The sequence below is a fragment of the Meriones unguiculatus genome, chromosome 2, assembly GCF_030254825.1.
Source record: "Meriones unguiculatus strain TT.TT164.6M chromosome 2, Bangor_MerUng_6.1, whole genome shotgun sequence".
NCBI classification, from domain to species: domain Eukaryota; kingdom Metazoa; phylum Chordata; class Mammalia; order Rodentia; family Muridae; genus Meriones; species Meriones unguiculatus.
Genome location: NC_083350.1, coordinates 136,410,649 through 136,426,580, shown reverse-complemented (window position 1 = coordinate 136,426,580; position 15,932 = coordinate 136,410,649). Strand labels below are relative to the sequence as shown.

The 15,932-nt window shown below is 44.0% G+C and overlaps 1 protein-coding gene and 1 pseudogene across 3 annotated transcripts in view; one reads left to right on the top strand and one right to left on the bottom strand.

Moving 5' to 3' along the window:
- Positions 1–15,425, top strand: part of Fndc3b (fibronectin type III domain containing 3B) — a 293,021-nt gene extending 277,596 nt beyond the window's left edge. For all 3 annotated transcript variants that reach the window (XM_060378158.1, XM_060378156.1, XM_060378157.1), the window contains exons 24-27: positions 640–806; positions 3,269–3,396; positions 11,919–12,246; positions 12,347–15,425. In XM_060378158.1, coding sequence (XP_060234141.1) covers positions 640–806; positions 3,269–3,396; positions 11,919–12,230 — 607 coding nt within the window. In that variant the 3' untranslated portion in view covers positions 12,231–12,246; positions 12,347–15,425. The remainder of the gene's footprint in view (positions 1–639; positions 807–3,268; positions 3,397–11,918; positions 12,247–12,346) is intronic.
- Positions 8,399–9,115, bottom strand: LOC110557483 (ADP-ribosylation factor 1-like; annotated as a pseudogene).
- Positions 15,426–15,932: the final 507 nt, after the last annotated feature.

Genomic DNA, 15,932 nt, shown 5'->3' with positions numbered 1-15,932 from the left:
ACAAGTGAAAATTAACATCTTAAAAAAATACCTTAATTATCGAAGAAATGTTGGACCAAATGTTAAAAGAAACCAGCATCAGCCAGTCAAAACTGCTGATGCCTTTTTTCTCTTTCTTATTTTAATTACCCTGATGATAATTCTGAACCTGGTACTTTTTGTCTTTCCACGTATTTTCTCAAAGATAATCATCAGAGATGTCTTTCTGCTAACTTAGGAAAGGGCTTTGTGAGGTCATGTATAAATAAAGATCAGCATTTAAAGAATCCCCTCAACTTCTGTTATTTGGAAAATCTGAGTAAATAGGCGTCTTCTTCTCAAGTGCCCACTGAAGAGTAACTCCACTGCCAAATACATCCCGAAGGTGAGTTACCACTAACCATAGTGAAACACTTGAAAATTCTGTTTATTAGTAAATAAAAACACGAACAACTAATGTTCATGAAACTTCATTCTGCTCTTTGCATGTGCTTCTCTGTGTGTTTTCTTGAACATTAAACATCCATCACATAGCAACGGGTTGTTTCGGGTGATAGGAAGATTTATCAGGTCAGCCCTGATCTTTCCATGAGTTTGCATCACAATTTATCATTGAGAGAAACTCGGTGGCTAATGGATTCTGCTCCTTTCTCTGTCTAGGTTTATTTCAATCTACAGAGGACCCAGCCACACCTACAAGGTCCAGAGACTAACGGAGTTCACCTGCTACTCCTTCAGAATCCAGGCAGCGAGCGAGGCAGGGGAGGGGCCTTTCTCAGAAACCTACACCTTCAGCACAACCAAAAGTGTCCCTCCCACCCTCAAAGGTGTGTAGCAGCCCCCAACACACTGTCCTGGGACGGTAAAGAGGCATTGAGTCTAGGAAACTCAGTTCGGGCCATAAATGCATTCTTGATATTTCTCATAGTAAGATGAACTCAAAATTTCTCAAAAAAAAAAAAGAAAGCTGGGTGGTGGGTTATCTGGAAGAAACACCTACATATACAGACTGTTGAAAATGCATGCGTGTATTGCAAATAGTGCAGTAATGAGATTGCCCCATCCCCAAATATAATAGACAAAAAAACTGATATGAGTGGCAACCTTTGTGTTAGGAATGAGACTTGGTTTGAAATAGAGGGCTAAAAATGGTTTTCACAGCTCCTTTCCTGAAGACATTCAGAAGCTGGAATTCATCTCTGGGTAGCCTTGATGCCTGGAAATTAGAGTCAAGTCAGGCAACATCAGCATTTCCTTGTAGGCACGCACCCTAGCCATCGAGGGCGCTGTCAGAAACCCAAGGCAGCAACCAACAGTGTGATTCCTGGAGTTTTCAGGGCTTCCTGCTTTATACCCTGGGAGGAATCAGGTCCTGCAGAAGCCTCCCAACAACAAATACCTAAATCCCCATCTTTCTCAAGGATGTGGACAGAGCCACTGTAGCTGGGCCCTCTCTCCAAGCCCGCCAGGCACAGAGTTGAGTCAGTGGCAGACCTGGATAGGGCTGATAGTGACAGGAGCTGAAGTTTGCACTTGGACTCCTTCCTGAGCCTTGTCTCTTCACCCAAAAATCACGTTCTTACACAGGTCCCTGGAACTCCTCCTTAGACAAAGCAGCATTATCCCCATCCAGCCATTGCCCAAAGTGGCCCTGATGTTGAAGTGTATGTTTGTGTATATGTGTTTGTGAGGGGAAGGTTTACTATGGAGAAGATCCTCTGCGTTTGCCCCTAGGGAAGCTCCCATATGAAGTTGTTGAGGTTTCCTACATCCAGAGCACAGATACAGGGAGTAAGGGGTCACCAGAACCTGGATCACTGTCTGGCTTGGGATCGTCCAGGTTTGGTGTAGCTGCTTCCACGGCTACTTCACGGCATGTGCCCTCACGAGGCTCCCCTGCCCCACTTAGCCACTGCTCCGTGTGGCATGTGTCCTTTACATATGCGGTGCTGGGCCATTTTAGCGGCGAATGCCCAGCCCGTGGGTGCACCTCTGTCTCTGGGCCTAGAAAAGACAGAAGCTGACTCTGCTGTGGCTTATTGGGGGGAGGGGTGCCTAGCCTTGAGTCTCACATTGGGAGCTAACTTTGCCTCTCGGAGTGATCCTTAGCACGATTCACTTCACAGAAGCTAGAGTAGCACAGGGATTTCATGGTGCTTTGGCCTCCAAGGGGCAGGATTCTCAAATACCACGTGACCAGGCTCTTCCTCTGCCTCCTAGATTCAGGCAATTGCTGCCTCTGCTGAAGATCCTCTTAGTCCAGTGAGATTCCTTATTTAGTTTTCTGCTTGTAATTTTAGCAAGGCAATTCCAATATAGGTTCTTTCTCTTTTTAAAGTTTTTTGTTTTTCTGAAATAATGTCATATCTTACAGAGTGGCAAATAGAAATGACTGCCTTTAAATAAGCTGATGATTAGGAATGAAAGTAGAAGTGGGTTTGGAGAGTGGAAACAGACATCCTCAAACTATGTAGCATTTGAAGGGCCAGGGGTGGGTGCAGCTCACAAGTAGAATGTTTGCCCTAGCAAAGGTTTTATCTCCAGCACATGACCACAAATAGGGTGGTGGTGGTCTGATTTTAAGTACCTTATTACAAACTAATATAATTTATATTTAAATATGAATAGATCCAATAGTTGAGTGAACTAAGATGTAAATGTGTGCCTATGCCTCCTGTGTGAATCAGTCACACGCCCAGTTTCTGTCTGTGCCAACCCCATACTTTATTCTTATCTTCTTATACCTAAGTTTTAGTCCTTAGAAGCCAGGCATGGTGGCACATACCTGTAATCCCAGCACTCAAGGAGGCAGAGGCAGGTGGATGACTGTGAGTTTGAGGCCAGCCTGGTCTACGAGTGAGTCCAGGACAGCCAAAGCTACACAGAGAAACCCTGTCTTGAAAAAACACCCAACAAAACAAACAAAAATAGAGTCCTTAGAAGCAGTTTTGATCTTATTTCCATGCCCTTAAAGTACCTAGCACATAGAAAGTGCCCTAAACCTTGTAGAAGGTGATCAACAGCCATAAAAGATAGATATATAGGGATGGATGCAGGCATGGATGGATGGATGGATGGATGGGCAAGCAAGCTGGGCTTTCTGTCCTGGGGTAACTTCCTTTTCTTGAGGTTTACTGAGCAGGGTTAGCAGGAAGCTGGACAAATCAAGTTCTATCTCTGGACGTCAGCGCCATCCCCCTCTCTCTGGGTCTCACTAGCAGTATTAGAATGTGGACCACTGATATGAGACTTTGAATTCTGAGCTTGGGTATGTTATTTTGTATTGCAGCACCTCGAGTGACGCAGTTAGAAGGAAATTCATGTGAAATCTTCTGGGACACAGTACCACCAATGAAAGGCGACCCTGTTAACTACATTCTGCAGGTCTTGGTTGGAAGAGAATCTGAGTACAAACAGGTAAGGACCAGTGTCTACACATGTCAGCTCTCTAGCGTCAGGCTGGCTCCTTGCCCTGAGTGTAGCCATGAGTGACGGCGCAGTGAGCTACATATTTGTTAGGACAGTGGTTGAAACAGCCTGACACCAGCTGTATCGTTTACATTTCATTTCTTATCTGCTGGTATTTTTCCTGGCTTTTCAAGTCCCAAGCATGAACTTGTGAAGAGTTTCAAGTGGTGTATTTGTGTCTAGTGGTATATAATCTGCACGTATCTCTCTTGGTGTGACTGAAAACTGAAGTGACCCCAGAGGAAGGTATCTTAACCCAGCAACCAAGTCCCGTGTCCTCTCTGCCTTTGTTACAAAAGTGACAGTGGGCAGATAAGGAGATGGCCAGCAGACCCTTAAGGCCTGTGGCTCAGAAACTCTAGGAACCTGTTAGAATACAGATTCTGATTTGAGGTGGAGACTCAGGCCATCCATTTGTCAAGATAGCTCAGAATTAAACCTATTCCAGAGAAGGTACAAGCCTCATATAGTCAGATAATGAATTTGCTTTTAACCATTTCACACCTCTTGATCCTTAATTTCTTCTGGAGTAACACCATATCTGGTCACTTGACTATAATGGGTTCAGAGACTGTAGGGTTTCTGTGACGTCCCCTGGAACATATCAACTCCTTGATGAAATCAGGTCATAAGACTGTTTATTCGATTCATTCTTCACTTGGCACTCTTCGTAGTCCATTTTCATTGAACTCAAAAGGGTGAAGATCAGTGTGAGCTGTCCTGGGAAATGTTGGCATTGTTTGTAAAAGCCTCCGGTTTTAGCCCTTGAGTCTTCAAATACACAGAAGAAAATGTGACTCAGAGTTTTACTCCAATTTCTTCCTGGTGTTTTTTGTGCAATAATTTTAAAAATACTTATAAACAAAGTGTGCCTAAAATATTCCAAGAAGTTCTTGGACATTTTGATATATTTTGTTAATATGGGCATCAGATAATGACTGAATTGTTTTAACCACATCTTGCAAAAACTTCATCTTCAGTCTGACATCTGTCGGTATTGCTTGCCATGAGCAGGTGATGTCACCAAAGCCTTCACCATGTCGCTCACAAGAACACAACCACAGGGCTACCCTCTCACGTTCCTGTCTTGTTCTAATCCTGTTGCCTCTGGGGAGTTTCTCACTTCATGTGTGCCATTACACACCTCATCAAAAGAGTTCTCCCTGCTGGATTTAGCTAGAAGCCTCATCCCGTTCCACACAGTGTCCAGGGTGCCAGGAAATGGCTTGTTTTTTCATCTGATACTCAACAGGACAGTCATATGTTCATTGCCGTGTTTTTAAAACTTTTTGTTCCATGGACTGTGCTTTTCCACCTGTTCTTGGAAGAAAATGTTCTGCTTCTCAAAATGGTTAGTGCTGCTTCTCAGAGAAAGGAGCTGCACCGTGTGTGCAGATTCTGTACGTGTCCACCGTTGTCACATGAAGACTAATCTACAGGGTATTTTAGATCTTATCAGGTTAGCTTTTTGAAGCCACTGTTCAGTGCTACATGGGTAGCCCCGAGGATATACAAGTACTAAGTACTGATATGATGTACAGTCATATATTTGCTATAGAATGTTTTTCTTACCATAATTGGCTGTAGACAGTTGTTATCAAGAACAGAGCAATTTAGGGCAGGCTTCATAAACAGAGATGTCCACATATTTCCCGCATTTACCAAGAAATGCGGTAGTAACAGGAGAAGCCATGGTTGACACAGCTCGTGAGGGACATTTGTACTGGGTTTGGGGTATTTTGTTGTTTTTCTTTCTTTCCCCCCTTTCCTTCCTCTCTTTAGTAAGCATTAACTTGAATGTGATGTTCTGAGCGCTGCCTTCCTTGCCCCGACATGAGATAGAAAATAAAGGCTATTTGTATAATGTGTGGGGATAATAGACAACAGGCTTTGGATTGGTAGCGGCAAAGCCAAAGCAGATGGGAGGTAATTACCACTGCTCAGCGGCAGCAGGGGAGCCAGGGCCCTCGCGTGCGCTGCGTATTCCTCCATTACAGCGTCAATCACAGGACCCACTGATGGTGGGGCCTGGGTGATTCGGTTTTAGTTTTCTGAGACAGGCACATGGTTTGACACTCAGTCAGTGCTTCTTACAGTGTGGGTGCAGGAGGCAGTTTCCAGGAGGCTCGGTAATTTACACAGGTGGCAGTGTGTTTCCTTCACGGTGGAAAGACCAGTGATGTTGATTCTACCAGACAGGCAGGTCCCCATGCCTTTCCTCAAGCGCTGACTTAAGTTTGCTTTGTTCGAGCTTTTCTGTGGTTCAGCTTTCCCTCGTTATCATAAGGACGGGGAAGCCTGTTTTAGTAATTGCACAAGCATCTATTAGCTAAGTACTAATTTCTCATTACCTCTTCCTTTTACATTCAAATGCATGCATATATATCTGTCTGTTCTGCCACGTAATGAAGAGTCCAAGCTCAAACTGTTTTTCAAGAGTCTTCAGTTTTTTTCAAATGGCATTACTACAAAACATTCCTGAAAGGTGAAAACTTCTCTACATACATGCAACTCATTTTCCTTTTTGCACAGCACAAAAAATGATGAAGCAGAATTATACAGATCTCTGTTTAGACATCGATAATTTTTACCAAAAAGTATTGAATATAAACATCGAAGACAAGAGGATAGAGTTGACAAATCTCAAGAAAACGTTTTCTATTGCTAATGATTGCTCAGAGTGATTGCATTTAGGAAACCGTCAACACATCAGGAATTCTGTGGGGCTCACCTTTAATTAGTCAGCATTTTCTTATAAATGTATGTTTACCTTATGTCATCTTCAGAACACAGAACTGGGATAAATATTGATCCTTCATGTGGCCACGAAGGCTGTTCTGAGGAAGGGTCTTCTGTTGGCTACACCATTTTAAAGTCACGTTTAAAGCAGAACCTGGAGCCAGCGTATGCCTCAGTAACTGTGAACATATACCTGTGAAGCTGCTTTAATTACTTGCCATGTTTCAAATCTACAACAAAACCAAAACAGATCGAAATAGAAATCTGCTTAAGACGTCACATGACCTGACTTTGTGTTGGTGCTCCTGGTGTGCAGACCTAGGACCCTGAGCTCTTAGCTGTTGTGTGTTTGGAGGCATTCCATCAGTCTGCACTGCTTGTGGGCCCGCTGAGTGGAAATGCCCTTGCTGGGCCTCACCCACTCAGTAGTCCCCAGCACTGCTGGATCCTCAGGAAAGGCCGACAGGAGAGCACGTTCCCACCTGAGCCCCAGGATGTCTGAGGGCACATCTGCTTCCTGTGGTCCTAGGACTGGGGAGAATGAATCCCTTTTTCCAATTCTCAGTTATGATAACCCGGCAGCTTGGATTGTTACCGTGTGCCTCACATCCACCCAGTTAGGAGAGGGAAGTATGTGGCTGTCCCGAGAAGGAGGGGTGCCCTGGATGAGCCTACAGCCATCCAGGTCGCACCGAGCTCCGTGCTCCTCCCCTGGAAGATATTACAGCTATGCAGCTTGTTCCTGGGAAGGAAGACTGTGGATTCTTCAGTTATCTGAGTATTACTTTCTGTCCTCCTGCTTAGAGTAAACATTTCAAAATGAGTTTAAAATATTGCACCAAATCAAGAACAAAAATAACCTTTGTAAAAATAAATAAATAATTTCACATGTATACTTTTACAATATTACGATTGATGGCTTCAATAAGAAAATCTTAAATGGAGCACCACCTCTCTTAAATTGGGTTGAGGCAGGAAAAGAGGCCCATAATCGGGCCCCTGTCAGAATAAGTGAGAACAAAGGGATATGAGGCATGACCAGCCAGTGCCACCTGTCTGGAGTCTCAGCGCCCCTTGGGAAATCATCCTGCACAGGCACAGCCTGAGGCCCTGGTGACCGTCTCATAAGAACTGCTGGGTTTGGTGCCGTGAAGACCAAAGCAGCATCTTCAGCTAATGGCTACAAGTGCCATGTGCCAGATCTCCTAAAGTTCCCTTTGGCAAGTGACTGTCCTTCAAGGAGATCAGGGGAGATACAAGGTCGCTCAAGAAGGGGTCAGCTAGTGTTTCTTTTTAAAATCTCCGTTAGCCAAACTTCACCTGCCTGGTTTACTTGCAGCTACCATCTTCCCACCCCATCTGTATTAGTTAAGCCTATTGCAAACCATACATTTTCATACAATGGTTTTTATTTTTTAATTTTTCCCCAAGATAAATTTAACAGTTTCCACTTCTTCAGTGTCTATCAAAATACAAAAGAAAAAAGTAGAGGTCATCTTTCGATGGCAAATCAGACCCTTGCAGGCTGAGGGAGGAAGCTGCTTCACACATGGAGATGGGTACTCCAGGGTGAGGGTCCGTAAGTGGACGGACCCTCCTAGCTTGCACGCACTCCTGCTGGTGAGGCCCAGGCCTTCTGCCAGCATGGCCAAGTGGGCCCAGGAGTAAGCTAGGTATGCAGGCTGCCATCTGGCCCGGCCACACACCAAGCACAAGTGGGCCCCCGCATCCCACACTGCTTCCCAGCCCACCCCTAGGTGACCATGTAAGCGTGATGCCATGGAATGCAGGTGACCCAAAGACAGGCAAGTCGTGGGGCCTCTGCTGTGACCAGGCAGCGGATGGTGGCTTGTTCATCACCTTCTCTCCTCTTCCCACAGGGAAACAGGTAATCTGACGGACTAGCATTCAGACTATAACCACAAAACCTACACTAGGCATAGTCTCCGTTCTGTGTGTTCAAGTGTTCTTGTCCTTTACATTTTAAGTATTTTTTTAAAAAATGCACAGAGTTTGGGTTTAAAACCAACCATCAAATGGATACTAACACCAGTCTACAGCCCAGTGGGTCCTGGAAGCCAGGTGCCCCTACACCCAAATCCCTTCTCAGCACTGACAGTGAGTTGATTCTCTTTTTAAAATAAAAAAGCTAAGTAATATTGCAAGGGAGTACCAGAAACTGCCTCAGTGGAAACAAACTGTTTGCATTAAATTAAAACCCAGCTGCAGGCTTCGGCTGCACATGTACAGCACGGTGCGGTGCGTACTGTGACCAACCCACAGAGACAGCTTCTGGCACTCCGGCCCACAGAGTCACAGGTTTGCCACAGGAGAGGAAAGCGGAGGGCGGAGAAGAGGAAGTGAGGGGGACGGAGCAGTCTGATTCACTTCTGGTTCCGGAGCTCTTGGACAGCCAGTCTGGTCCTTCACGGAGCCCCTCCCCGCTGATGGCACAGGTGGCCTGAACGCACCAGTTCCTGTGGCGTAGAGAGTGCAGCCTTAGCTTGTCTTGTGATTTCAGCTGCATTCATGGCATTGGCGAGGCCCTCCTTGTTGGCAAACACCAAGAGAACAGCATCCCGGAGCTCATCTTCAGCTCCCATCCTTATGAGCTCTTCACAGGCCTCGTTCACACACTCTCTGCCATTGCTTCCATTACAAGATGAAGCCTTGGGTATTCTAGAAGTAGTGGCGCCATAGCAGCCAGATCTTGTCCTGGCTGCCCACATCCCACACAGTGAAGCTGACATGCTTGTTTTCAACAGTCTCCACGTTGAAACCAATGCTGGGGATGGTGGTCACAATTTCGCCCAGCTTCAGTTTGTATAGAATTGTTGTCTTCCCTACAGCATCCAGGCCCACTGTGAGAATGCATATTTATTTTTTTGCCAAAAAGGCCCTTGAAGAGGTTTGCAAAGATATTCCCCATGCTTGTGGACAGGTGGACATGATACTGACCAGAGACCGCCATGGCGGCTGCTCCCATCCAGGTGTTGGTTTTGTTCCCACCTAATTTCAACGTGTTTTTACGTTGACATTTTCTAAGAGTCGATACCACAATGGATCCCTGCCCAGCCTCCTTCCTCAGCAACCTTCAGTCTCCTGTTAGTTCCTGGCAATTCTTAGCATGCTCATTTCTAAGCAAACTGATCATTTCAAATCCCTGTAATAGGTATCTTAGTTTTTATTTTTGTTTTTGTTTATTTGTTTGTTTGTTTGTTTGTTTGTTTTTGCTGAGATGAAACAGCATCACCAAAAAGCAAGTTGGGGAGGAAGTGATTTACTTGACTTACACTTCCATATTTCTGTTCATCATCAAAGGAAGTCAGGACAGCAACCCAAACAGGGCAAAAACCTGGAAGCAGGAGCTGATACAGAGGCCTTGGAGGGGTGCTCCTTACTTGCTTGCTCGACCTGCTTTCTTATAGAACCCAGGACCACTACCCCAGGGATGGTACCTCCCACAATGGGCTGGGCGCTCCCTAATCAATCACTAATTACGTAAAAGCCCTTCATCTGGATCTTATGGAGACATCTTCTCAATTGAAGCTCCTTCCTTTCAGATCACTGTAGTCTGTGTCAAGTTGACATAAGACTAGCCAGCCGTTTAAACCTCTGCACGATTCTGTTCAGGTCTATGACGTGGGGCATGGCTCAGAATCTCCTTAATGGGAGAAAGAAGTTAAACTCCTAGAGCACTAAGAGTGAGCCACTAAATCAGGATATTTTCAGGTCTGTGTTTTCTCCTCCAGAACAAAGTAAGGTTTTTTGAACGGAAGCAATAACTGGCAATCAGACACTCCCAATCTTCTGTCACTGTGAAGTATTGTTATTTATGACGCTCACACTTGAGAACCATGTAGTCAACTTACAAAGAGCAAAACAAAACAAAAAAAACACCCTCCCTTAACTTTTTAAAAAGTTACATGAAATCACTGAGACTATACTCTCATAACAGATATATCTACCAGAGGACTTAGCTCCAGAATCTACAGAGAAAGAGTCTACAAATCAGAGTAGAAGGCATGTGTATCTCTGCACAAAAGAGGTTACAGAAATGCCATGCACACACATGGAAGCTATAGAATGCCCCTGGCAAGAGCTGGCACTGATGCCACTGCAGTAACTGAGACAGTACGGGTGTGCAGTAACAAGTGAAGATAGGAACGGCGCAGCAGGCGCTGGCACCTGGCTCTGCTGTAAGGACATGGCTTTAGTCTTTCTAAAGCCGGGCTGTCCAGCTGCCCCGAGACCCAGCCTTTCTGTTTCTCAGTGTCAGCTCTAAAAAATGAAAGCTTAAGTCCTCAGAGGTCCGCACAAAAACGTCTATGAAAAAAAATTAATGCAATGTGTACAATGCATAGTCTAGAGCAAAGAATGAAAGAATGATCTGTGTGTGTGTGTGTGTGTGTGTGTGTGTGTGTGTGTGTGTGTGCAACTTGCAGAGCAAGTTGCAGAACTGGAAGCTAAAGCAATGCTTGCAACAGGGTAGGGTGGGTCATGGTGATTAGAGCCCTCTTACATGTGTGTGTTGAACCAGTGGTTCAGAGGGCTGAGGACAGCCAAGAGTGGGGTTCAACACAAAGTTTAAAATGTTCTTAATACATTAATAGAGTTAGGGGACTCAGTTTTTATGGCTCTGTTGGTCTCCTGGTGGAGCTCCTGTCTCCTCTAGGTCTTTCTGTCTCCCCCTTCTTTCATAAGATTCCCTGAACTCTGCTCAAAGTTTGGCTATGAGTCTCAGCCTCTGCATCGATGCCTTGATCAGTAGAGTCTTTCAGAAGCCCTCTGTGGTAGGCTCCTGTCCTGTTCCCTGTCTTCTCCTACTTCCAATGTCTATTGCATTTGTCCTTCTGAATGAGGACCTAAAACCCAGCTCTGTTGTAGCCCAGAGACTCAGTCTCCAAGTGGAGTCCCTAGTAAAGGGAGCGGGAACGTTCTCTGGCGTGAACTCAGTGGCTGGCTCTCTGTTCACCTCCCCCTGTGTACAGCCTTACCAATCCAAAGAGGAAGACAATGCAATCAATCCTGATGAGACCTGATAGGCCAGGGTCACAGAGAAGGGGAGGAGGACCTCCCCGATCAGTGGGCTAGGGGAGGGGCATAGAGGGAGAAGAGGGAGGGAGGATGGGATTGGGAGGAGATGAGGGAGGGTCCCTCAGCCAGGATACAATTTGAATAAATTATAATAATAAAAAAGAAAAATGTATAAATTTTTTAAAAAGTTAGGGGAGGGTGTTTTTTTGTTTTGTTTTGCTCTTTGTAAGTTGACTACATGGTTCTCAAGTGTGAGCGTCATAGATAACAATACTTCACAGTGACAGATGATTGGGAGTGTCTGATTGCCAGTTATTAAAGAGAAAAAAAAAGGTAGTAAGGAACTTTGTGCTTTATGCCAGTATTAGTGGTTATTGCTTCCGTTCAAAAACCTTACTTTGTTCTGGAAGAGAAAACACAGACCTGTTTGTACTGAGCCTCTTCTGGCATTGGCCTGCACTGTAGACATTTAGCCACCCCGCATCTAGACTTATTTAACAAGTTAGCCAGCTCCACTTCTGGAAAAGGTGAGTCTTTGGCTTTCACATTGCACCTTGTTCCAAGTAAGTTCACACAGCAGTTGTTATGGGTTTATTTGAGCCAGTATCCCACAAGGCTCTGGGTGTACGTGTTAGTTTCTGTGGCAGCCACAGTGTTCTGAGTTACTCATCCCTGACTCTTCTTTTCGTTTGAAGGTGTACAAGGGAGAAGAAGCCACCTTCCAAATCTCAGGCCTCCAGAGCAACACGGACTACAGGTTCCGCGTGTGTGCCTGCCGCCGTTGTGTGGACAGCTCTCAGGAGCTCAGCGGAGCGTTCAGCCCCTCCGTGGCTTTTGTGCTACAACAGCGTGAGGTCATGCTTACGGGGGACACAGGGAGCATGGACGATGCCAGAATGAAGGGCATGATGCCTACCGATGAACAGTTTGCTGCCCTCATCGTGCTTGGCTTCGCAACCTTGTCCATTTTGTTTGCCTTTATATTGCAGTATTTCCTAATGAAGTAAATCCGGCAGAGCAGAGGTAGGAGGGGAACGCCGCGCAGCTGAATACACATTTCCTCATGCCCTCCCCCTTGTGATTCTCTTTGTTCCTTGATTTATATACTTCTCTTGTTTTACAGATTTAGCACGGGAACAGTGTTTGGCTGCACCTATTTGAGATGCAAAACTAGGAAGAGGTTAAACTGGATTTTTTTTTAAACTAATAAATAAAGGAATAAGTAAGAAGAGAAGGGAGCAGCAGGAAAGCACCAGACACCAAGAGCCAGTGTGCCAGTGAGCTTGCGTTTCCAAGCTTCCCAGTATGCTTTTGTTCTGTTTCCACTGATGTCTTTTGCAAGCCTTTGATCTCTTTGTGTGTTACAGTTCAGTAATTTATATTCACAGTCACTTCTTGATCATCTATATCTGTAAACAGAATCACAGTGTATGTAGTTCAGGGCTGGGATTCCGGTGTTGTCAGTAGAGTATTGCCACATGAGAACATACAGAACACGTGTGCCTTCCCAGGAGGCCACCGAGACCATCCTGTCTTCACTCAGCTATGTAACTGCGTTTAGCTCATTTAAGTCAAAGTGTGTGCTTTAACCTAAAATGTTTTACTACTCTGTATCCCTTACGAGTTTTAACACTATGAGTTTCCTGTCTAAGAAATCACATAACCAAATGCACCTATAAATGATGGAGCATTGTAGATTTCCTCGTCAGTCCATAGCAGTAACTTTAAGAGGGCATTGTGCAATAGTTAGTTGTTTCCTTGTTCAGCTACTTTAAAAGCTGCTTTAACTTGCCTGTCTGTCTTTTGTCTATAACTACTTCTAATCTGATCACTAGAGTTATTATATTCTGTTCCGTTTGACCAGAACTATGTGACGAGAACTCATGGCAGTCGAGTACCTCACAGTTGTGAGCTGTCTTCTTACGTGTTGGCCCACCCATTGTTTTTGAAAGATTTGCCTTTTGCTGTTCTTCGGGGTATCAGTGACGTGAATGAAGTTCAGTATTGTCATTTCAGTGCCCATAATACTAATGTAGCAGTAGATTAAAAATCTTGCTGATAAGGCCCACAAGGGAACCATCTACATCTGCCCTTCTGTTTCTGGGGACTTGATCTGGCCACATAGAGAGAGGGAGTGGTAACTGGCTGTACACACAGGGTGTTTGGGGGGCCAAAGAGCCTACTAAATTCTCCCCCTGGATCTGTCACCAATTTGCTTTGTAACCTCTCTGTGCCTGTTTTCCCCTGCATGAGAAGTCACATCCAATGGGGATTCAGTACCTGTTAAGTGCTTTGAGATCTTGCATCCACCGGTGCTATCGGAGTGCAGAGTGTTCCTCTCCCAGGTTCACTTAGAGTCATGAGATAATCAGTTCTAACCCAAAGTCATTGGATCACTCAGTGAAGTCCACAACGTTCAAGTACCTCAGGGACACTAAGAGCTGGAGGTGCAACTGTATTCCAAAAGGGTGCAGCAGACACAGCCGATCCCCCTGGTCCTGGTTTTTCTGTATATTTTTGCTCCTTGGTTTTTCTTGATCATAGCTGTTTTGTGCTTGGTCTATGTTGTCTACGATGCAGTAAGTACCCTGTACTAGCTTATAATATTCCCATACCAAAGTCATGGGGAAACCAACATTATTTTGTTTTGGGTTTATTTATACTATATTCTGCATACAGTACTTTAAATGCCAATTACAGTGCAATCTTTATTTATTGTAAAAAAATTTTAAAATGTACTTATGTACTAATTTGCCCTCGTAGCATGTTATATTTTGTGTGTTTTATACTTTTGTAATTTTTAGGTCAGTTTTGTTCCTTGGCAACATCTGTAGTATTAGCCTTCTGACATTTCTTGTGTTTTTAAAGATAAGAGCATCTAACTGATTAAATGCCAAAAAAGAAAAAAAAATTCCATTATCAGTGATTGAAAGGTTTACATGTACCCAGAAAACCATAATCATCTCTTGGAATGCTAAGATCAATGCATTATTGTGTGCCTATATTCATGTAGTTAAGTACTAGAGAGTTCTGTATTTTGTTATTGACTATAATAATTAGTGTAATTAGACTTGTAAACTGATGGTATCAAGGTAAATATATTTTTGCCAAAGCTCTGGCCTTCAGAAACTCATCTTTTCATCTAAGTGTGTCGTTTGACCCACTGTGACGTCACATCTTCATTCCCTGAGACACTTGTAAGCGGGTGAAGGCAAATTCAGTGGAATAGTGCTTAAAGCTATTTGAGGGGAGAGTCTTTTTTGTTTTTGTTTTTTGTTTTTGTTTTTGTTTTTGAACACTTCAGCACTGCTGCTGCAAAGAATTCTCTGAACTGGTTGAACTGTTTTAAAGAAAATAATACTTCATGCCAAAATCTCTCTGAACATTTGATCTTCTGGAGATTTCCAAGCCCTGTAACCATCAGACCGCTGAAGTGTGTGACCCACGCGCAGACAGCACTTTATTCTATTGCTCTCTACTATTCGGTATCCATTATAATCTCTTCAGTCAGGAAATTAGTCTCTACATGGCACTATCCTCTATCACAAGTCTGTATATGTGCTATGAATATATAACTCTCTATATATTGCCATTACAAAGGAACAATAAAATAAAGTGTTCTATTAACGTCCTCTCTGCCCTTTGCCATATGTAGGAATGAGTGAGTGGCTTTCTGATGCTCTGATGCTTCTCTGTATGTCAAACGCATCCCTGACACAAGAAATTCTAGTCATCTGAAGCAAACTGCCCTTTGTCCTCAAAGAAAATGTTTAAAAGGAAAACTTTTTAACAGAATATTTTGCATATTATCTGCCTTGTTCTTATCAAACTTGAGATGGTGACATTTTCTAACCCTGTTTCTTTGGCTACAGTCATTCAGTATTTGTGTCCAAATTGAAAAGTGCCCTAATAGAATGTGTTTGAATGTTATCCTTGCACAATTCTTTAAATTGAAATACAAAATGTTTTACCTCACTGTTGGACATACATTCCAAGCTTTTCAACTTTAGGAGAAAAAAAAAAATAATCATATGTTTTCCTGTCTTGTAAATTTTAGATTATTTCATATACATTGTATTAAAACTGCCATATCAATTTTAATGTATAGATTTTGCAAATACTATGCTATATGTAATACCTAACTGTATCTGTAGTGTATATGTAATATATTTATGCCCAATAAATGTTTTAATTCTTTCTGACTTAAGGAGGGTTCTTCAGCCTTGAATAAGGCTACTTTTATTGTTGCTCCTTTTAAATGCTTAACATCCCGAAAGGTTCCAGCTTAAGCGTCTTGAGAGGCGAGGCAGGTGAGACGGAGCAGGGGACGTGGTGCTTCCTGTCACTTGCCTCGGGCCGGTTGCTGTCATGTAGGCCCACCCCACTCAAGCTCGTCACTGCTGTTCTTACGTAGCTAAAATTGCAGGTACTTCTCTAGTTAGTCTCTGTGTGTGGTGTAGTTACTATTTTATCTGCTGCCAGAAGCCGGGAGTGCAGGCCTCCCTCTGTCTCCCATGACTGAGCGTTTTCTGTCCCATGATGAACTTGTACAGTTTTGAACTCCTTCCCTCTCTGGGTCTCAGTTAGCAGCAGCAGCACGAAACTAGCATTCTCCATTGTAGGCCTGAAGAGCAGAAGATACTATGGTGGAACTATGGTTAAGCTGTTGATGAGCAGCACCTGTTGTTCCTACTGACATCGTGGATGGG